The following is a 24,007-nucleotide window of genomic DNA, read 5'->3' as shown; positions in this document are numbered from 1 at the left end:
AAGAGTTGATTTTAGGTTATACAATATATACAGTTGCTCTGCAACTTAACAAAATAAAAACAACTGAATTGAATATTATACATCTCATAGCATTCTAAGCTGCATTTTAAGTGTCACTTGCTCCTTTTTAAACAGTTAACACAGTAACCTAATAGTCTGTCTATTAACAGGTTTTCTGAATCAGTATTGTAATCAGATTTGAAAAGTTGTATGAAATACGCCAAAATTTTGGACTTAAAATTCTTAATTTTATATTATAAATAGATATCTACAGGCTCTAGAATTTCTTTTTTCTCTGCCAGAGGAGCAAACTTCGAGAAACATTGAAAATCTAGGGATAAATTTTGTTTAGTTGCTCTTCATTGGTCCTCAAGATTTTATCCATCTGCACTGTTAGTGCTATTAAGTTGTATGCTACAAGTTTCCTAGTTTCTAAGTGACCAGTGAACAAGGGTGTGACATTTTAAAGTGTATTCCTCTTCTAGCAGAACTCAAGGAAAATTTGCATCATTGTTTAACTTTACGAGTTGTTACATACACTATAAGATTCTGTGTTAAAAATACTGTACATTAGGAGATCTGTGCAAAATAATATGCCCATTTACTCTCTAGACTCTATCAGGGATAGAAACATACAAAATAGCGTTGCAAACGGAACATATCAGTAAGTGAATAAAACTAGTGCTAAACTATTACTCTATCGTTTTACTGGGGAATTTGAACATACGGACTAATTTGCTTCAACTCGCAACAAAAATATCTTGAAACGTTCCAGTTTGTTCCCCATTTATACTGCAGCAACGGCATCTAGAAAATGAAAGTTACGCGTATACGTGGCTGTACCCACACGTCTGAGAGGCTATCAACCAGCTGTACCATGTAGGAAAGGTGACGCAAGGGAAGATCAGCGCTGCTCTTCCAGCACTAACGCAATGTGACTTTTCTCCAAATAAGCATCTAGATGGTGGTGGCCTATTTTCTACTCCGTTCAAGATGAAATGGCCAATTTAAACACCACTTGTCAGAAATTCAAAGTTCTCTTGATAAATCTAGAGATACAATATTCACAAAACGTGATCAAAGCCAACGTGACCTAGACATTGATTTTTCTTGTCCTATGCCATTGGTTGTTTCCTGTAGCATAAGCAAAAACTGGTACAATTTCACAAAATACAAACATCAAAATGATGCCAAATTTGTACTGGTTTTTGTATTCCATCAACCACCCGGGAACCATCCATGGCCTAGCCTTTGTTCACAAATGAGTAAAACAAATTTAACAACAGTGTAGCTACCATATATGTGGGTGTATTATATAAATACAGAGTGAGTTAGCAAACTATCGTTGTTTGCAAAGTAGTGGCACACAAATTTTATAAACCAGAACATAACGTAGTGTACTTGTGAGGTGTCAGATACCTTATTGACCAAGGATAATTATCTAAGTGTTCCACCAAACATGTTCTCTCTGTGAACACATTGCTGGATGATTGAAGAAAATTCAAGAATTGAAAAACAAAGTCTAAACACTAGAATGAGACAAGCGTAAGAAATGCTCTGCAATCCATCATCATAGTTAAGCACATTTCAGGAAATGCAGTTTTCATATTCTTGAGTTAATGGATGTAACATACATAAAGAACATTCAAAAAACAGGTTGTACACACGTGCAGCATAGAAAAATGAAACAAGTCTCAAGCTCACAAAATTAGAACTAGGAAGTTCAACGACTAACACAGATTTCAGATAACTTTAAGCAAATATCTACATCCATTCTGAAAGAAGTTTCTCCTGTGGTAAACTGAAATACTTTTTCACTTTTACCTGGCCAAAGACACCCGGTTAAAATTGTTTCTTCTGTAATTGTTGTCATCCTGGATGATAGCCAGCATGGCAAGACACTGAATGAGTCCCATTTAGAACTACGCAGCAGCTTGCATGTTTTGGTTCCAACACTTCAAATGGTATTGAGAATTGGATAAATTCACTGCCCTGTTAGTTGCACACAATTTCTGTGACTGGGGAAGCAACACTGAACTGTGGTATTGTCATGTTACAAAAGGGAGAATACAATTACAGTGAATTGATTGAAAAGAACATTCATGATGTTGTGATGTTCACACACTTACATGGATTTTGATTGTTAAAGCTTTTCAGTTCACCTCGAAAAATACAGGAAGAGTTGTTTGGTTTTTTTTGAAGTGTAAACTGCTCATGAGAAGTTTTCACATAGAAAAAAGTTTTAAAAGTCCCAAAATCAGAACGATGGCAATAAAAAAGTAAGCTACAGTACCTAGGACTTGGGCAGTGCTCTGGCAAGGTGTCTGCAGATAGGCAGATGAAATGAAATAGAGCAAAACTTATTTCTGTGACTGCTGGAAATGAGAAATGTCTCCACTTATCAGTAGCAATTTAGTCAACAATAAAGTGCACAAATGATACAGGGAAAGCTCCTTTCCGACTGGGATCTCCATCAATATGACCAATCTGAAAGAGTCCAGATATTTGTCAAGTTAATCACAAAAAAGGCATTTCAGTATCACCACAACGAACACCAGTGACCTTCCTGCCCATAGTACAACAAGCATCTCCCTACATCTTTTCTGCAGTGGTGTTCTTCTTTTGCAAACAGGAAACATCATCAGAAAATTAAGTCCAACAAGGTGCATTTGTTATTCAGCTATAGACCTTTTTTTTCAAATTCTGTTTTATCCAGTTCTTTGAAAGTAACACCTCTTCAGCACCTCAGTACCACTGCCACATCATTTCAGCACATTCTGCAATGCCTGGCAGCCCGTATTCTGCCCCTGTTAAGTTGCTTCTGCCTCCCCCTCTTAACAATCACTGAAAGGTAAAAGGATGGATCAAGCTTCAACAGTTTTGGGTTTTACATGAATCTGTTTGTGTTTATATAGCATTATGGTCAATTTAGATGCAATTTGAAGTTCTATTCTTTGCTAGCTAACAAGAGTAAGGCAAGTGTTTTCATGCATAACAATTTTCCAAGACTTTGCTTTAGCTGATGAGACTCTGACATGTAAATAGATGAGATGGTGTACCAGCTCAAATAGACGATTTCTCAATCTCAGTCAGCTGAAGAATTAGGACAATACAAAGCTGTCTTCTGAGGCCCACCGCACAGCATCTTCAAGGAAGATGAAATAGTAGCGGATTCTTACACTGCTGACACCCCCCCAACAATTTCCTGAATCAAACAGACCATGTCCCCTGAATATTGTGAAGCCTACTAATGAGATTTTGTTTTTTCCTTAATGAGAAAAGCCAAAAACTTATCTGAAGTTTTATTTTTGAACAAAAGAAATTTCTGGAATTGGGTTTCCATGAGATGAAACTTTTCTTGTTATTTGGAAACCCAGTGGGGGATCTTTTGAAGTCAGTGTCAACCTCTAGATTTATTTCTTTCAAAGTATGTTGATGGAAAATGCAAAATACTCACCCACCACTCCTGATCTTCTTCACCGTCGACGACAATAATATCTCCCTCTGAAAAAGTTAGCTCATCTGGGTTATCTGCTACACAGTTGTAAATTGCTTTTACTCTCTTGGGTTTAGTTTTTGACTGAAATATAAAAATAAGTAAATGTAAAAAATACAGCATGGAAGAGACAGAATAGACTTGGAGATGATCTAAAGAAAGCTTCAGAACTGCTTCTAGCTGTTGCTTTCATAAGTTAGAGTTCAGCTACATCTTTCATGCTGGGTGCTCACGCTCCAGGCTGAATTTGGCAGCATCCAAAGCCTTTCAGAACCACTGCGCCACCAACATGGGCCAGGTTTCCCTTAGCAATCTGCCATTTTGGCTCATCCAAACTCTACATCACTGCAGCAAGTACAATTTTATTCAGAAGATGGGGTGATCAAGATAAAGTGCTATGCGGCAAGCATAACAGCAGCAGCATTATCAGAAAGAGGCCTGAGCCACCTGCCAGTATGCCCCTTCTTAATTTGCTAAACCCATTTCAGCCGTGTACAAGCCCTCCAGAACGTCCTCTGTCTCTCTGTAGTGCTTTGAGGACCACAAGCCACAGGAGCGGTTTGTCAGCTCTTCCAATAGAAAAGTTTAGTAAGGAGTTGCAGTATTCCAATATTGCAGTGGGACTCCAGTCCTAGTTGTGTGCCATTTGAAGTGATGCCAAAATTGTTTTGCTCTGGTATCACAGTATCCACCGTCCCAATCTCACACTTCTCCCAGTGCAACCCTGCTGCATGCCCGCTGCGGCCTGCTGCTGTGTTTGCTTTCAGCCGCCTCATTCTCTGTGTTTCCATGCAAAGAGTGGAAAGGCACAGGACCTGGAGGCAGAGAGTAAGCTTTCTACCATGAGCCCACCCTTTTCCCCACTTTGCCCAGCCACAGCCAGCAAAAATCTTTCCTTCTACCCTAAGATGCTGGAGCAGAGCTATAAGTGCCTTTTAGGTCGAGAAATGTCTGTTAATGCAGTGGGTGTTTGGGACAGAGGCTCCATATGGGATAAGGAAAGCAAGGCCTCATCACCATCCTGGAGTCCCTCAGGGACTGGTCCCAGTCTCTAGTTAGGTCAGCTACGGAGAAGGAAGCTTGTGAGGGGAGAAAAGGCTCAATCCACAAGTCTACTTCTCTCCACCAGCAAAATGCTCTGCCGTGGACAGTACTGCCCAATAGCCTCTTACTGTGCCCTTTTGTTAGAGCTGAGTGCCACGCAGAAAAAGGGGGATATGGATGAGGAAGAAGGGAGGTAGCATCATCGCTGTGCTCCTCTACAAGCATCCATTTGCATTTTAGTATAAAAAAAACCCGACCTGCCCAGACCAGGCATACCCTGAGGCTCTATCTGTGGGGCACACCCCCGTGAGCTGGCAACCTTGCACTGCATCATAGCAATTCTGCCAGATGCTCCATCTCAGTCAAGAACCGCAACCACCTTTTAGGTCAAGAGGGAAAAGCTTCACATCAGTACAACAGTGACATAATTACTAACTTCAAAGCACAGTAATTACGGGTATTTCTTGTTCTTTAGAAGGCAAAGAAATTAAAATAGATCCCATTCCCAGAGGACTAAAATCTTCCAGGGAAGTTTCCCATGTATCTACAATATGGTTTCAAAAATCTAAAATATACATTGAAAAAAAAAAGGTGTATCAGGAATTTCTGTCTGAAAAATAGGCTATTGGGCAAATGCACTGTACAGGAGATAAGCCACTGGCTTCATGTGCATGTACAACTAGACCTCTTTTTTCTTTACTCCAGGAGTACTTCTGCAATCTTTTCTTAAATCTGGGCTGGCCTCTGTATTCTTTGCCGGGGTAAAGACTTAGCAAAAAAGGCTGGAGTATAAGGCTAAATGGAGTGATTTAGCTGAAGTACTTTAGCTAGACTGATCCAGCTAAAGCTCTTTAGCTGCGGGGCCCTTGACTAAATCTCAGCTAAGATACTTCAGCTAGATTGATTCAGCTGAAGCACCTTAGCTAGCACACACTCCCTGAGTCAGGTTTCCCTTACTTCTCTGTCCTATGACAAGAAGAAAACAATTCAGCTGATTTTCTCAGTCTCACAAAATTCACCCTACTGAAGCCCTAGAGACATCTGGAGAGTCAGACTTGTTCTTCATATTATGTGCAATTAATATTGTGGAGACACTGTGACTGTTCCGAAAAAACAGCCAGGATACCCTATTCACTCATAAGTAAAGCAATTTGTCCTATAAAACGAAGAAGGAAAGAACAACATAGAATCACAGAATCAATCAGGTTGGAAGAGACCTCTGGGATCATTGAGTCCAACCATTGCCCTGACACCACCATGTAACTAGACCACGGCACTAAGTGCCATGTCCAGTCTTTTCTTAAACACATCCAGAGATGGTGACTCCACCACCTCCCTGGGCAGCCCCTTCCAGTGTCTAATGACCCTTTCTGAGAAGAAATGCTTCCTAATGTCCAACCTGAACCTCCCCTGGCGAAGCTTGAGGCTATGTCCTCTTGTCCTATCGCTAGTTGCCTGGGAGAAGAGGCCGACTCCCACTCCGCTACAACCTCCCTTCAGGTAGTTGTAGACTGCAAAACATAGAGAACTACTACAACCTTAATTTATACAGAAAGCCAGATAAGGAGCTGTTTCAGAACTGACAGATGTGTTCAAAGGATGTATCCAGTGCTCACACCTGAATCCCAGAACACACAACAGAAACTGTGATCAGGGTCCAACAGCTTCACAGAATAAATATGGCAATTCCCTCGGTGCATGTAAGCAAAAGGGATAGATATTTCATTTTACACTAACCAGACCATTTAATTTTATTGTGGCCTAAAACATGAAGGTTATTTCGATGCAAGACAGACAGTAACTTCACAGTTAACTTGGTTAAACAAGTTGGTGTAACTCGGTTAAACAAGAGTGGGAGAGGCAAGAAAACAGATTTTACACTCCCAAACTAATGCAAGATGAACTCCAGATGTCTCTGTGGCTTTTCAGCATTATCAGATGAGAAACAGCTAATAGGAGTTCTAAGAGCTCAAGACAAAACGTGCAAGGCTATGCACACAGACACACTGAAGTCTGTCCTGGAGAGTTACTATTTCAGTAGACATGGTTAAGGAAAAATGGATGAAGGGAGAGAGACAGAGGACTGAAGAAGGCAGGTCTTTTTGTTACAGCCCATTAATAAGACAACGGCAGATGCAGGAGCAGCATGCCTCCCACCCCTCAGTTTATTATTTACCTACTGAATCACACTCCTACACAGAATGTAAAGCATGAAACAGCCCAGACCTAGTCACATTCAGCATCTCAAGAAGTATGGACTCTCTATATTGTGATTTGTTTACTGCAGAGAAATAGTCATGATCAAACATATGGATTTTTACATCTATCACATAAGAAAGCAATATAAAATCTGAGGAAGTACCAAAGACCCAGCTGAACTACACATAACAGCTCAACTGACATCTGGATATATATCGCTTTAGCTACACCAGTGTAAGAATACAGGTATTGACACTAATACGTGTGTTACCATTCATAGTCCTAGATTATAAATAAGAATAAATAAGAGTATAAAAAGGCCACACAATCAGATCAAGAGTCCATGTAAATCCAGTATCTCTTTTCTAACAGTCACTGTAAGGCTGGGGGAGTGTGGAGAAGAATAATATACAATACTTCCAGCCTGACACCTCCAGCCTTTCCCCTTCATCCACCTTCTGGTTGGGGATGTCTCCAGTCAGATGTGGTTTCTGTGTATTTACCAAGAGATTTCTCTCCTGTCATCCAGTGAATGCATGACAAAGAGATGCAAAGAGAACCAACTGCACAAAGAACCAATTTCTTTTGTTTTGAGCTTGACTCTTACCAGTCTTGTCTGAAGCCATTTGATCTATGTATGTGAATAACTATGAGTGTATCTACTTCCATTATAAAAGTAAGCACAAAAGCTCCCTTATTACTTACTTCACTGAAGTTTAAGAATGAAGTTACATATGATCTACAAGTGACTCACCAGGCTCACCTACAAGCGACTCACTTATCAAGCTTACCTACCTTCAATAAGTCAAACCATACATTCTGTGGATTGTGTTGGTCGCATTTGTACACAAGCAAAGAACCCATGCTGCTTTTCTTTGGTTTCTCTTTAGGTTTTGTTGGTGTTTGTTTTGTTTTTTTTTATTTTAATTATTTTAAAATCACATACAAAAGTTTTCATAAACATTTAGTACAAGTCACGCACATATTTAACGCAGGATACCGGCTTTGTATTTTTGATGATTCTCACACTTTCTCCATAACAGGATACACTGTTATGTCAACAGCATGTTTGATAGCGTGCAGAAGATTTAATAAAATCAAAACCCAGATTATCTACTTACTATTTGTGATTTCCTCGGCATTGGTGCTGGTGGTTGGACTTGTGCCAAAGTATTTGTTGTAGAACCAGTTTGTGTTACTGGAATTTCACATACAGACTCTCCTGCTGCTGAGGTAAGTAAAACAAGTAAATTTTAGCCATGCTTTAAAAAACAGTAAGAGTGATGATACAAATTGAAATCAAATTAATTATTCTTTAAAGGATAGAAATAATTTTATATCCCATGAGTATTTCATTTTTTAATGTTTCTTTCTAAATAACTGAACAGAATTTTTCTATCCTTTTCCTTACTAAAAAAGCCTCTTTTCCCAAAGACAATTACCTAAGACCTTTAATACTGCAGATATCCTAAAAGAGAAAAAAGCCTATAAAATAGATGAGAGCAAAACCAAGTATGCCATTTCCCCATTTGTTCACTGCAGACTGTGTGCTTTTAGAACCCTTCTTTCCTACTGAAGACCATCATTATCAAGATGCTCTATCCTTCACAGGAGACTCTTGACGCAGATGGCATATAGTTATTAGCAAATTCCCCTTGGGTATGTCAAGGGGAAATAAAAAAGAATCACAGTAAGAACCAATGAACATAATATATACAGTGGAAAGAGAAACAGGGTAGGAAGAATTCCACTACAACCACCACAGAATCCACCAAACTTTACTTTGGAGATTTTATTGAGATGACATTATTGTAATGTCCCAAAGTAGTAGTTACTTTGAACAATGAAAAGAGCAGAATGAATAATGAACTCTGTTCATTATCATGAAAAGAGCAATATCAATTTGCAATGTAATTAAAAGTGACACAGTATGAGCTTTAGATTTTCAAACTAGAAACACATTTTTCTATTCTAAAATGTGTATCTGTTACCTTGTTTATGACACATGCAAACAAGAGAGTAAACTAACTGAAGTTTTCATAATGTATCCTTTATCTGAAGGGGGTTTAGGTGAGATCAGTTAAGCTAAGGCCCAACTGGAATTGAATCTGGCAAGGGATGTCAAAGACAACAAGAAGGGCTTCTGTAAATACATTGGTAACAAAAGGAAAATCGGGGAAACATGGGCCTATTGCTCAACAAGATGGGAGATCTCATGGAAAAGGCTAGGTACTAAATGCTGCCTTTGCCTCAGTCTTTACTAGCAAGACTGGTCTTCAGGAATCTCAGGGACCAGGGGAAAATCTGGAGCAAGTAAGTGCAAAGCCCTGCACCTGGGGACGAACAAGCCCATGCACCAATATATGCTGGTGGCCACCCAGCTGGAAAGCAGGACCAGAGGCAAAGGGCACAAACTGAAACACAGGAGGTACTGTCTGAACATCAGGAAACACTTTTGTTACCATGAGGGTGACTGAGCTCTGGCCCAGGGAGGCTGCAGAGTTTCCATCCTTGGAGATATTCAAAAGCCATCTGGACATGGTCTTGGTCAACTGGCTCTGGGTGGCCCTGCTTGAGCAGAGGACTTGGGCCAGATAACCTCCAGAGGTCCCTCCCAACCTCAATCACTCTGAGTTTCTGTTTCTTATTACTTGGCCCCATCATTTACACTAATGTAAATGCCCATAACTCTGTTCATGCAGAAGAGCTTGAGGCATCAGGGCCTACACAATCAAGAAGAGAAGCAACACGAATGCTGGTATTGACTGTATTTAAATGTGTAAGGTAAATAATAAAAAAACCACTCTCCCTTAGGCTGTTATAACGATAGCTTAGTTACAATAAAATAAATTTCTAAACCACAGTTACCAGTTTGTTGTAGAGACCCAAGTCCTCTGGACTGCCCTTTGTTAGTTAAGCCAGATGACTTCTCTGTCCTGTACAGAAAGTTAGAAATTCATCCATTTAAGAAACAAACAAGAACTTAAACCACAACAATACCAAGTACTTTCCAAATTATAAAATTCTTGTCATGTGTTCACTATATTCCGGTGACAGTTATTTTGCTTTTAAAAATACTACTTTGCTTCTGTATTTTTGATTACACCAATCATAAGTTGCACTTAATTTAAAAATGTAATGCAGAAGAATAATATAGGTTCAATTACTGCAATTTCCGTAGAGCAATTTTTCTTTTCCTAAGCTCTTAATTCCTTTCACTGCTGTTTTAAAATTCTTTGTTAAAATCATGTATCCATATTAATCTGTACATTACAGCAAGTTTCAGCAAGTTGCTTCTCCCTTTTACTTAGTATAGTATATGCAATCAAAGGACTAGAAAGGGAGCTCAAAGGTCAAAGGTTGTTTACCTCTTTCATTCACAAAGGATCAACCATGTATTGTTTATCTCACATATACACATACATGTTCCTGTATCTTATAACTACCTAAGTTTGTATAGGCTGTAGTCTGCCAAATTTTCAGTGTCAGAGAATCCAAAAACTTCCCAGACAAGTTACCACAATATTTCCCTATGCTTACTTTTTGAAAGCTTTCCCTAGTGTCTAACTAAATTATTCTTGCCATAACTTAAACAAAAGTCTTCTTTTTTAGAGCTATCATGAGATGTAAAAAGGAATGGCATAATCCAACACTTTGTACATATTTGAAGATGTGTATCTATGCTACAATTTCTTTTTAAAAAAATATAAGAGAATCTTATTTCTTCCAAACTTTTCTCACAGGTCATATATTCTAGACTTCTAATTACCTTATTATCTCCCCTGTTTCCTGCCTCACTGTTTTGTATCTTTATTTTACTGCAATATCCAAAACTGAACACAGTAGTCCAGCTAAGGTGTTACTGATGTTGAGTCAATTGGAAGGATTAATTCATATAGTTTGCAGGCTATAATCAAATAATACTATTTGTCTTTGACTCTTCCACAACAGCATGAGTTGTCTGACTTACTTTTATTTATGATTCACTATGTCCTTGCAGATCCTTCTCTTACGGACTTTTGCTTAACCATACTCTGTTGTTTTCCATGCTTCATTTTTGTAGTTGATTGTTCTTAAATACTAAGTGTTGCTTACTGAATGACACCCCTCTTCTCCCTTGACTACTACTCCAGTTTCTCAAGGCTGCTTTGTATATAATCCTGTTTTCCAGTACACTTGTCCCTCATAACTTTGTTTCCTGCAAATTTTAAAATCATATTTTCTGTTCCAGGTCTCTCTGCTCCTGCCATGAATGAAAATATTGAATGGAACTGAACCTACACAAAGCATGTGAACAATAAATGGCACAATCAGACATAAGATCCCATTATCTCTTCTTTGTTAGTACACGAGAATTAGAAATGGATTATTCTTTGTGGCTTCTTATTTCCATCATGGCTAAGCATTCTGTAGATATTCTGCAAGTCATACAATCTTATATCACTAGGCTATCTTGTTTTTACTGTGGGAATCCTTGTAATCTGCTCCTTTAGTGTCTGCCTACTGTTCATTCCCATACTCTAGAACACATCATAGGCAAAAGTATGCATGCTTTATAGATCACTTGCATGTTATATACTATAAAATTGAAAAATTACTAATAATTATGAAGTATATTAAATACTAAAATGACATCAGTTACCCAGGAATAGGCTTTCTTTGAGAGATTCTATTAGGAGGTTGTGGGGGCAGTGGTGGTGGGGTTGGCTTAGTTTGTGGAGGAGCTGGTTGCTGTTTAGATTGCTGGTTCAAAGCTTCTATAATGCTGGCTGTCTTTGCCACTGGAGGCGGTGGTGCTGGAGAAAGCACATCTACAGAAGAAAGTTAGACAGTGAAATGGAATTAAATTTCTATTTATCATTTTGTTTCTTGGGTTCTCATCCACACGTCTTCCTGTTACAGGATTTACTCCCATCCAAAGAAAACACTTTACTACATGTAATCAATAACTTAAGGAGAAAGCAGTCCTTCCATTGGAAGGAGGACCTCTTTGGAAAGAGGTTCACCTTTTGTTTCACCTAGTCAAGGTCAGAGAGCTCACAAGTACTTCAATTCATTCAAGCATTAAAGTACAAGCATAGAAAATTATTACCAAAGTAAGTTATATTCTTGAAAATAGTAGATCAGAATATATTCAATAAAGTGCTAATATTGTTTGCTCAATTAAAGCCTTCAGTTTGTGTTTTATGGAAAAATAACTGAGTGAATAATATCTGAGAAATTTTATTTAGAGGAATGTCTTTTCTTAAAATACTGTTACAATTGACACCTAACTAACTTCACATTAGGTTTAGCAATAAATTAAAATTTCTATTGAATTCTTGAAACCACCACCACAGCAGCTGGCAATGCATTAAAACATCTTTTTGCATTCCTATGGTCTGCAAGAATCAAGCACAATGTGGAGACATAGCCCCAGACCTACCTGTAACACTCATCTTTACAACTCGTGAGAAATGCACCACTGAAACTACACATAAAAGTGAAGAGCTCTTTCACTCTAGTAATAGCTGGTATTTCCTGTTGACCCTGCACTACACCATACAGTCCTCACTGGAACATCTGAGAAGACAGTTCATACAAAGTTACTGGATGGGAACGATAGGCCAAAGCTACAGTCACCAAAAGAGGAAGTATGAGTTGTGGAAATGGAAAAATAAGCCAACTATGATTAGATACAGCAGAAGGGAAAACAGGGGAAAGTGGAAACATACTTGTAGATGTTACACGCAATGGCGGCACAGGGGGATGAATAGCTGGTGGATCTGATGAAGACCTCTGCCTGCTTATACTTTCCACTCCTAAAGAATTTGTCTTCCATATTGCATTAGATGAAGAAATTGTCTGAATACCACTGCCAAGAACTGAAGGCTGAACTAAAAAGAGAGGAAAATACTGTATTATTATTATTGCATACTCTAAGCACAAAGTGTTAATATTCACACCCGTGCTTTTAAAAATGGTGTAGCTAGACCACTATATTCAGCAATAGGAACCACTGCCATCCTGCTGGAATGCCAGAGCAGAAATCACAGTCTGGTGTGAAAAATTACATACAAGTTTCTGAGTGAAGTCTTACTAACACTTTACTTAAGTAAAATTTGTCTCCAGTCATTACTTTAAAATAGGTCAACACTTGAAAAAGCAGAGATTTTTCAACAAGAAGACAGAAGGCAAGTCTTGCTGCCTTCTTTAATCCCTGACTGATAGCTGTAATCTTCTCAGGTACTGCAAGAAAAGGACCTCACTCTCACATGAGCATTAGCAGACACTGCTGACTCAAAGTGAAAGTTGGAATTGACATAAAACTGTAATTCTGAATTTCACCCAAACAAGAAGGTATAATAACTAGTCATGAAGCAGTTACAAAGTACAACTTCTTTGGGGCCTCCTACAGGACTCCATTCTTAGGCTGAAGAGCTGCCTCCCCATTTCATAAAAACACACTACAGGTTTTCTTCGTAAAGCAAATATTTTGCACGTATCATGCCACTTCTCCCTACTCAGCACATGAGCATCATATTAAGAAAAGCTGAAACAGAGTAAGGTATGAATAAATATTAGGGAAAAGCATAAAAGGCTCAGAAGACTTGGAGAACAGCCTAAAGCTAAGAGGATAAAGGAGTAATAATACACCATAAGCATAACGTCAACAACATCAGCAATCAACAAGAAGCTAAGATTGATGATACTATTATAGCTTTTAACTAAGAACATAAAATAATAGGCTAATACATTCCTAAATTAAAGAATATGAACTAATAATCTAAGCCAGGCAGCATGCTTCCTTGGCGTGAGCTGTGCTATACCGGTGCCAAGTAGTCTGGGGTTGGGAATGAAATTAAAATGATGCTCTTTGAAAAGTGTCATTTAATCAAGGGCAAACAGTGGGTAAAATAGTATGGTTTGCCATGATTAAAATAATATCAAAGGGTAAAACAGTCTTTTTAACTATCCAATTGTATTACTAATTTAGAGACAGAATCTAACAGTTAAACAGACTACACAAGCTCCTTGGGTGAATTTTCCTGTTTAGAATCATAGAATAGTTTTGGTTGGAAAGGACCTTTAAAATCATCGAGTCCAACCATTAACCTAACACCACCAAGGTGGAGGAGACATTCCTTTCCATCAAGTCAAAAAAGTGTCTAGATACTAAGCTTAGACTTCATGCAAAGGTGTTATATGAAAGGAATCCCACCTTGGTTAAGTTTTATGTGCTGCTAAACTTCCCCCAGTCTCATGCTACCCTTGTTAAATAACCCAATACAATGCTGTTCTATTGTTCTCAGTTTTTCTGCCAACTTTTACGCTGCAGCCATTCCTGTGAGACCAATAACTGACCATATTACACAGATGTTCAATTTGCCATCTCAGACACAATCACTGGCGTATGGAGTCTTGCGTTCTGACCTCTGCACAGTGCTCCCAAGGGCAGAAGCCACTCACTTCTGCCTAGAACATTCCCTGCTCGTACCTCCTCTTACGGAGTCTGAATTACAGCACTGTAGAGCATCATGTATTTACATAGTCATTCTTCTTAAATTGAACTTTACAAAAATTTAGCATCCATGAAAGCTGCTGGATTAATAAAGGTATTAAAACAATGAAACGCACCGAACATGTACTGTACAGAGAGGACCTACGCAGAGTTCTCTAAAATTCTTCCATATGATCCAAACATATCATATATGAAGATAAGAATGAAGTTCACAGCATCAGCTTTAATGGTAGATTTTGCAAGTACACAACCCTTCTGAACCAGGATGAGATGTGCATTTTACATTGTTGTGCTGATTAGGGTATAACCAGTAACTGGCAGTTACATTTTCAGTCAGCTACTAGTTCTCTAAAATCATCCAGTTCTCCACATCATGACACTTACACTTTTATTTCAACAACCTTGAAGCATATATTTATTAACAGAAGACTTTGCAAGGTTAAAATCTTTCATGTTCTGCATACACTCTCCACTCTCCCAGGTCTTAAACAATTTTCCACACCAGTCAAATGCTATTGAAATTGTATGTTTAAATTGAACTCTGACAATGACATCTTCAAGAAACAGAAGAATAAAAAGATGGAATATAACAAAAAAAAAATTGAACTAAATTGACTGCAGCCCTCCTTCTAATAAATTGCTTAATACTACTGAGGTTACCTGGGCATTGTTTTCCCAAACACAACTGTGTACTTTCTTGCAGATGCACTGAAAATCAAACTCAGAACAGGTTGTGCAGATTCACCTCAAGTATAAAAAATGAAGTCATCAATAAACTGTTCCAATACTTACCCGTGCAAAATAACTATAAAAGAAAACCTAAAAATGTAATAATAAAAAAAAATGTTATGATCCCATTCTTCTAACATACAATAGTATTTTCCGGTGTTAGTACCTTTGCCAATATTCCTTGGAGGTAGAGGAGGTGCACTACTTGTAACAGGTACTGCAGGCTGAATGGGAGGTGGACTGCCACTGAGTATTGCTCCGTATGTTTCATTCTGTAATATACTTGGCATAAATCCTCTTTGCTTATCCTTAGCAATGTTTGCTGCATCTCTTGCCAAGGATGCTACATTAGGCTGAAGTTGGTTTGATCCAAGTTGATAGAAGCTGACAGGCCTGTCCTCTCTCCGATTGGGACTGGGTTGCTTAAACACAGTAACAAAAGTACTCACTGATACCGCATTAGTTGTACTCATTTTATTTATTTGTTGATAGAAAGTTATTTATTTCTAGAAAGAAAAAATGACTTCTAGAATGCTTTCAATACATAATCTAAAACCTATGTTCTGCCCTCTTCAAGACAAAGTAACTGTGTACATTAACAAAAACAAGATTAAATGTGAATTGCATTTCAAAACAATTATCATTTTCTCATTTTCTCCTGTAGTATACTCCCATAGAACAATACTGTATCCTTATATACACAGAGAGTCAATATAGATATTCAGACTGGATCAAGTAAAGTTTCCCTGCATCAAAATACCAGGCAGTATTTTCAAAAGTAAATAAACAACTGAACATCCTAAGCCTCATCTGAATTTCAGCAGCATTAGATCCCAAATAGATGAACATGATCTCAAAAACTGGACACAATGCATCTAAGTATTCTACCTGTAACTCAGCCTACAACAAATAAGGAGCCAAAACTTCTCATGAACTCTTTTTAGCTCACTAATATCACTGGACAAGTTTGGGAGATTACTTCAATTGGCAGCCAGGATGGAACATTGCTCATCCCATGCACATTATCAAACGAGACCTAATTAGTTGTCTTTGAGATTTACAGCAAGTCATCTGCTTGCTATGCACACTTAGCATTATTTTCCCTGTTTCAACAGCAAACACAGTAATTATTGTTATCAAATGATCATTAAAATAGCTGAAGTTATAAATTCATGTGGCTAATACAGGAATGGGTTGTAATAATCCACAGCTCTGAGAGCATTAATACGCCTTTAGAAATAGTTTTAGATAGACATGTCACTGATGTACTGTCTGTATGAAATTAAAATAACCATTTATAGTAATAGCATTTAGGCAGAATAAAGATTTACACCAACAGTATCTCAAATAAGCAATCAATTTTCCTCTGAATATATTCAGTGCTTACTCTGAGTGGATCATATAGGGCCTTTAGACATCTTACAGCACAGCATTATAGTTCAAAGATTTATCAGAATGATGTATGTGACAGCCAGAATCATTAATCCCTACCTTTACTTTGCCTTAGCAGCCTCACTCCCCTGAATGGCTGACACTCCATTCCCTGACCTCTCCACTGTCCTGGTTCTGGTATTTGTTTCAGCCCACACTTGCTTCTGCTTTCTAAACCAGCAGAAAATTCTTTATTGTTTTGTTGATTTAGCTTTTCACTGGTTTACCACATTGAAACAGCTCAATACAGGGACAAATGTGTGCCAGACTGGAAGCAAAAGATGAGGGAGGACCAGGCAGCTGGGGTGTGGAATAGCAGCAGAAACCAGCTGGATTGTCTTAGCCTTCTTTTAGGTTAGACTCTCTTTTAAAGGAAAAATTCTGGACTAAAAGAACTTCAATTTCAGACATGACCTTTTCTGACAAAGATTACAAAATCTATTCAATTGCTTTACCAGAAAGAGAGTCAAGCCCAATAGCTTAACATCTATAAACAGAACTCTGATGTGATCCCAAGCAACAGCAGTATTCCCCAGTGCATTCAATGTAGTCACAGACAATAGTCTGTGATTAATAGTCCTTAATCTCCTTTCAAAAGTCCCTGTAGTATAAGCCTATTAATATAGTGGGCAGTGAAGTAGCAGTTTCATTACTTTAGCCTCATCACAAAATAGCAGATAACTTCCTATAGGAGATGGAGCTCAGGGACTAGCCAAAATGCTCAACTGCAGAAGGCAACTGGCAACAATGAAGGACAAAACAGATCAAAAATACAAATTTAGAGTGTCCCAGAAAGGGATTTGCTACATATGTAGTTATAAATTACCCAAAAGGTTTTACAGATGGAAAAAAAGAAATCTTGAAAACATAACAGAAATTTTCAAGCTGCTTTATCAAAAAGGTTTTCACTACTGTTGTTATTATCTGAATGGTGATACAATACATAGGAATACATAAATACCGGGATACAATATGAAAGCCCACCCAGAAGAACGGGATTTAGCAGCTCACAGATTCCAGATGCTTGCACAGATACCAAAATTCTCAAGAAAAATCTTAAGAAAAGTCTGAGAAGGTAGCAATGTGCTTTGAAAAGGATGGCTTGTGACACGTTTTTTGCTCTTTGTTGCCAACTAGTTCACGTCGAGCACCAGAGGTAATAGCTATTTTGGACTAAAGAGACAGGACATGGAGAGAAGAATCCTATGCAAACAAGATCTCGCAAAAATGGTATTTTGCAACAGAGGAAACTTATTGATGTCAAAATTAGTCTCCAAAACATTACGCCAATTCAATGGTCTGATGATCTAGCATTTTTAAAGACATTCTGTGAAGGCAATGAAAATGAACCTATGACTGTAAGGTTTTAATATTTCTGAAAACAAAGAAAAACCCAACACACAAGATTTGGTTTTACATTATTAATTAAGTAGTAGCAATTCATGCCCTAGCTGAGATGGGGGACTTTGCAAGAGATGTAGAAAGAAAAAAAGTCAAATTTCATTATCCAGGAGAAAGAGTTTTTTGTTAGCTACTTTCAAGAGAAAAAAAGGTTGTCCTAACATCTGAAGATTAACTAATATAAAGCCTGTTGTGCATTCCTTGCACATTATAAAGGAAACAGAAAAGGCATAAGCAGTTATAACACTGCACACACAAAAAGAACAAAAACATGTGTTCTATACTTATATGGAATACTTCAAATTATGAAAGATTCAGAATCTCATTAGTATTTAGGAGCCTATACGTCGTTTCAAATTACTTGGCCCCTAGAAATCCAAGCCATTTTTCAGTGTTGTTCAGGTATCAAAACATGGTAGTTTGTTCCCTGTCTCTGTGTTTAGGTGCTTAAATACTTTTTGAAGTTGGTCCCTAAATTGGGAAATCAAATTTTGAAAATGCAGTGAAGTTCCTATGCTACTGGAATATTTTGTAATACTTGTAATATGACCATCCTTGGAGATATTCAAAAGCATCTGGACATGGTCCTGGGCAACTGGCTCTAGGTGACCCTGCTTTAGCAGGGGGGTTGGTCCAGATGAACTCCAGAGGTCCCTTCCAACCCCAACCATTCTGTGATTCTGGACCCAATAGCACCACAACACCAGAAATTTCAGGTAAGAAAAGGCAGAAAAAGAAAAATATTTTTACATGAAGATTAAGAATTAAGACCCTACCCTGCTATTAATGGATGTAGCTTATTTAATCCACAAGTTTAGTTCTACTGAAGACAAGCCAATGCATAAACTGTTCCAAAATGAAAGCCATTGACTGGAGCTGTTACAAATGTGAGGGGATAATATAAGGTGCCTCTCTTTGTAAAGGAAATTTTCCTAGCTTATGTTAGTTCTGCGTCATAATCAGCAGATGTAAATATTCCTGATGTATTGAAACAAACTATTGACTCCATTACGGCTAATCGTAATTTGATCATCATCACACGGTCATATATTTATACCTTATATTAAAGAGGAAAAAGATGATAAACTATAATTTAAGGAACTAAAATTGAAGCCACTACGTTTTACTACAGAACTTTATTTCACAGTGTCTTCATAAGTATAGTAAAAAGTAGTGTTATTGAAATCATTATGAACATCATGCTTACACATATACGTGTACAGAAAAATAATAACGTATGGATACAAACCTGCAACTTTTCATCCACATCATCATCACTTTCATCCAGATCTTCATGGAGTAACCGCCACTCATATTCTACATGAACATGAGAATTAAATCTTCCAGACAGTGCTTGAGTAAGCTAAGGAAAAAAAAAGATGACTGTTGGCATCTATGTTATGCGCAGCACTTATTTTAAAACAACACATTTAAAAACAAATAAAAAACATATACAGAAGGAACCTTGGTTTCTAAGCACAAATACTACTTTTATTTTAAAAACAGATTTCAGTAATCTGGAAAGTTATTGCAGTGGAGTAAGTTTAAAGAATTAAGCAAATACAACACAAATAAATCAGGCCAGGCTGGCTGAGGCTTTGAGCAACCTGGTCTAGAGGAAAGGTGTCCCTGCCCATGGCAGGGGGGTTGGAACTAGATGATCTTTAAGGTCCCTTCCAACCCAAACCATTCTATGATTCTATGATTTTAGAATATCAAAATCAAATAATAATCAAAAGCAACTAGGCTTTTCATTAACCATTGTAGGTCCATTCTCCATTGCAGGTCCATTCTCCATTTTCAGACAATAAGCCCCACATCCTATTTACTTTCATTTAGTAACTGGAAGTCAAAGAAATTACCTGCAATGGAGTTCTTTTGAATCAAGCTCACTTATCAAGAAATCTTGACCCCCCTAATCCATTTTTCTTGCTTACTAAAAGTAGTGATGGTAGCCACCTGGGCACACTGCTGGCTCATATTCAGCTGGCTGTCAACCAACACCCCCAGGTCCTTTTCCGCCAGGCAGCTTTCCAGCCACTCTTCCCCAAGCCTGTAGCGTTGCATGCGGTTGTTGTGCCCCAAGTGCAGAACCCGACACTCAGCCTTGTTGAGCCTCATACAGTTGGCCTCGGCCCATCGATCCTGCCTGTCCAGATCCCTCTGCAGAGCCTTCCTACCCTCCAGCAGATCAACACTCCCACTCAACTTGGTGTCGTTTGTGAACTTACTGAGGGGATCTTACTTGTGGATCTGGGACTAATAGCTCAAACAGAATCAACCCCTGGCCCCAAGAAGTTTAGCATTTCCAAAGCATCTGAAAAGAAATAGTATTTTCTTCTTAAAAGCATATAACTTGATATAAGCGTATAACTATTTCTAAGCATACAACTATTCCTTCTGGAATATATTAGTTGAATATTCAAGTGTAAACTGTTAAATATTCAGACATGATTCTGCTTATAAATGCACAAACACACAGAACGATACAACACTTACCAACTCTTCACAGTGAGTATGTTTTAAACGTTTAGCTATATCAAGTGGCGTCTCTCCTGATTCATTAGCTATATTACAGCAAGAAAAGAAAGTTATGATTATAGGTGTCACAATTAACATGTCCATTACTAAAGATAAAGACAAACCTGGAGGTACATAGTGAAGTACTAGACCAACACACTTGAAAATTCATCTATTTCCTTCATTTGTAGGTCCAACTCATACCAGCCCTCTGAACATGACAAGCAGTAGCAACTTAACATGTCAGATAAACGGAATGATAGCTGTGAAATGCCAGTATATAACTAGGCAACAAGATATCAGTTAACAATCTTGGTACATAGTGATCTACATTTGTTCAAAAAAACAAGTGTAATGTATAAGTCAATTTTAAACTTGAAATAAATAGTGAATATTGATTTTTTTTTTATAATGAAGATTATATTCACAGAATTATGACAAACAATTGAGGAGAATATGCACTTACTCCTCCTTCACTGTTTCTTATCTGAAGCAGTGACAAATATGAAATTGAAGTACACATTACCCTTTTACCTATTTCAATAGAAGCCTTCCCTCTCAGCAGCAGTTTGAGGCACTCAACGTTGTCCGTCAGACAGCAGTAATGCAGGGCTGTGCTACCTTTACACGTTTGCTTATCTAGGTTGCCACTATTGGAGTACAAAAAAGAAGAAGAAAGCTGATTAAACTTAGTTTCATACCCTATATTAATAAACCTCTCTCATGATAAGATTTTCAAAGAATAGATTTACATTTGCAAATACTAGAATTAGTTTTAGTATTTGTATTCATTTAGTATTTGTATTACTTGACATAAAAGCAGTATCAATCATATTTTAATAGTTTTTCATGCACTCACCTGTTCTGCACTAAAAAGTCAACTATATGAAGGGATGTTCGATCAACTGACCTAACAGCAAGATGAAGCGCTGTTTCGTCTTGCTCCTAAGAATAAAACAAAAGAACACATTTGTTTCTTCTGCTCTACAGAAAGGCAGAAATTTTATTAAGACATAAATTAGATAAATTAAAACATTTAATTTCAACATATTCAGACATGCTACCATTAAAACATCTCTTGTGAAGACTTTTATTGCTTCCCTTTAGTTCCTTTAAAGTAAACAAATAAATAGGTGGAAAATGAATAGATTATTGAATGATTTAATGTTTAATGTTTTAATACATTTAAAATATAACAGTATTTGGAAATAATTTTAGATTAAACTATTTAATATATTCTTTTGGCATTGTTAAATTACATCATGAAAAGGACGAGTGTTCCGAACAATGTTTGAAATCTTATTTTCAAACAAGAAAAAATAGTCTGTTTTAATTAATGAAAGCATGTTGCACTTATAACAATTTGTCTAATAAAAATTTACAACACTTACATGGCCATTGGCCAGTGGAATTTTTTCTGTGAGATCCACACCGTCAGCATATACTTGGACTAATCCAAGAATGTCTCTTGATTTGACTGTTTCACAAAGAGCATGTAATTTAGCTGCATTGTCAGCATGCTTTTTCCTTGCGTATTTTCTCTCAATATACTTGGCAGTAATATAATCTTTTCTTGCATTCCTGAAATTGAATATAATTTACTTCTATAACTTTTAGCAGAAGATACACATTAGAATTTCCATAAATACATGCAAGTCATTTGAAATGAAATCTGGGAAAGACTATTTCTCATTTATTATGATAATTTCTCTTTTAAAATATGCATGCAAGACATGCAGTCTTGTATTTCCAGTATGAAATGTAGCTACAGAAGATGAATCAAACATCCAATACGAAGACAGACCATTAATTTTCCCCTCTGAACTCTGGTGTGAAGTTGCGATCAGATTACCTAGCTTTATGTACAGAAGATACATCAAAGCTTCACACTGCTGGTTTGCTAACAGCAGCCTGGCAGGTTAATGTTTACCTGACTGGTACTCGTACACATGCTAGAAAGGGATGGAAGGCATGGGATACAAAAATCTGTCTTATACCCCTGCACAGACTATCCAGCCCTTGGATCTGTATTCACAGCAGTGAGTATGTTCTGTGAAGCCACTCTTCACCACAACTGTAATGGGGAGGATGTAGCAGAGTTTTCACTTTTGCCTCCAAACTGAGGTGAAAACTTAGTACACTTGAATTAGCACATGCATTATCACTTTTGCTGTTGATATCCAACTAACAAATGACTACTCCTCATCACAGCAAGACAGGAGCTTGTACGCCTCCCAAAGGCATAACTCCTTACCCAGCTCTTGGGATGTACACTACATTGCACAGAAGACATTTAGCAAAGCCATACTTTATCACCTAGATACTTTATAATGGACAAAAAGAAAAAAAATCCCAATAACAACAAATTGAATCACTGGATAGCTCTTGTTCCTAAAGCATATGACAGTATTCCTTCATGTATTTAAAAAGGGTTTCTCTTCAGGTTTTCATTTCATTTAAAAAGCCCAAATTTGATATGTAGATGTATCAAACTAAATGTTTTAAAAAATATATAATTTCTTGAAGTCTTCTTATGCTATTGATTTAGCATTCAGTAAAATTATTAGTATCACAGAATCACAGAATCACAGAATGTTAGGGATTGGAAGGGACCTCGAAAGATCATCTAGTCCAATCCCCCTGCCGGAGCAGGATTGCCTAGACCATATCACACCGGAACGCATCCAGGAGGGTTTTGAATGTCTCCAGAGAAGGAGACTCCACAACCTCTCTGGGCAGCCTGTTCCAGTGTTCGGTCACCCTCACCGTAAAGAAGTTTTTCCTCATATTTATGTGGAACCTCCTGTGTTCCAGCTTGCACCCGTTGCCCCTTGTCCTGTCAAGGGATGTCACTGAGAAGAGCCTGGCTCCATCCTCATGACACTTGCCCTTTACATATTTATAAACATTAATGAGGTCACCCCTCAGTCTCCTCTTCTCCAAGCTAAAGAGACCCAGCTCCCTCAGCCTCTCCTCATAAGGGAGATGTTCCACTCCCTTAATCATCTTCGTGGCTCTGCGCTGGACTCTCTTAGTAATTTTAATTATTAATATTAATAGTCTGCATTATTATTGATAGTGGTAGTCAAAAATAATTTAAACTGCATGTTTAACATTGATTCTGTCAGAATGGTGAAAGTCCAGATAATGCAAAATCAGCTTCATCCAAAGCCAATTCTTCTGGGTTTGTTTCTGTATCATTTACTAGCTCTTTTATGATGGAGTAGTATCCAGCCAAGTAGGCAGCTGTCCTTGCTATGCCTCTGCCGTCACAGTTCAGTGTTTTCGAGGAATTCAATTAAATGTTCTGTCTTTATTCCACATAGTTACAGACTTAAGTCCTAGGTGTAGTTTCTAAACACTAGGTGTTCAGTATCTTTCAGGTAAAATGTGTACCTTATTCCAATTTCTATTTTGTGTTTAAATAGCACAAAATTAATAGCTTTATTTTTAATCCCTACCCTCATGTGTCTTTAAAATTCCCAACAAGTCATATTTAATTTCTTTCTGTCCCACAAATCAGGATTCAGAGAGTTGGTAAAATAATCCTTACTATTAGGGAAGGTACAATCAGATAAACTTCAATAAAACAGACATGCAAAGCATCAGAAAAAAGGTTTACTCTTTGGCTATAAGGCTCTATATAAGACATTATACATCTTCCACGTCCTGCTGTTGCAAACCAT

The 24,007-nt window shown here is 37.7% G+C and overlaps 1 protein-coding gene across 2 annotated transcripts in view; it reads right to left on the bottom strand.

Annotated features, from left to right (window-relative positions):
* Nucleotides 1–2,389: 2,389 nt before the first annotated feature.
* ASAP2 (ArfGAP with SH3 domain, ankyrin repeat and PH domain 2) overlaps nucleotides 2,390–24,007 on the bottom strand; it is a 104,470-nt gene continuing 82,852 nt past the window's right edge. Inside the window, exons 17-28 of one of the 2 annotated variants that reach the window (XM_068398217.1) lie at nucleotides 21,713–21,902; nucleotides 21,181–21,266; nucleotides 20,856–20,971; nucleotides 20,301–20,368; nucleotides 19,051–19,164; nucleotides 15,136–15,391; nucleotides 12,454–12,603; nucleotides 11,382–11,550; nucleotides 9,608–9,675; nucleotides 7,861–7,958; nucleotides 3,458–3,580; nucleotides 2,390–2,487 (exon numbers count right to left, since the gene is read on the bottom strand). In XM_068398217.1, the coding sequence (XP_068254318.1) occupies nucleotides 2,413–2,487; nucleotides 3,458–3,580; nucleotides 7,861–7,958; nucleotides 9,608–9,675; nucleotides 11,382–11,550; nucleotides 12,454–12,603; nucleotides 15,136–15,391; nucleotides 19,051–19,164; nucleotides 20,301–20,368; nucleotides 20,856–20,971; nucleotides 21,181–21,266; nucleotides 21,713–21,902 (1,513 nt within the window). In that variant the 3' untranslated portion in view covers nucleotides 2,390–2,412. The remainder of the gene's footprint in view (nucleotides 2,488–3,457; nucleotides 3,581–7,860; nucleotides 7,959–9,607; nucleotides 9,676–11,381; nucleotides 11,551–12,453; nucleotides 12,604–15,135; nucleotides 15,392–19,050; nucleotides 19,165–20,300; nucleotides 20,369–20,855; nucleotides 20,972–21,180; nucleotides 21,267–21,712; nucleotides 21,903–24,007) is intronic. The other variant, XM_068398225.1, reaches the window with a different exon arrangement.

This window comes from Nyctibius grandis, chromosome 1 (genome assembly GCF_013368605.1).
Source record: "Nyctibius grandis isolate bNycGra1 chromosome 1, bNycGra1.pri, whole genome shotgun sequence".
NCBI lineage: Eukaryota > Metazoa > Chordata > Aves > Nyctibiiformes > Nyctibiidae > Nyctibius > Nyctibius grandis.
This window is presented reverse-complemented; position numbering and strand designations above follow the sequence as displayed.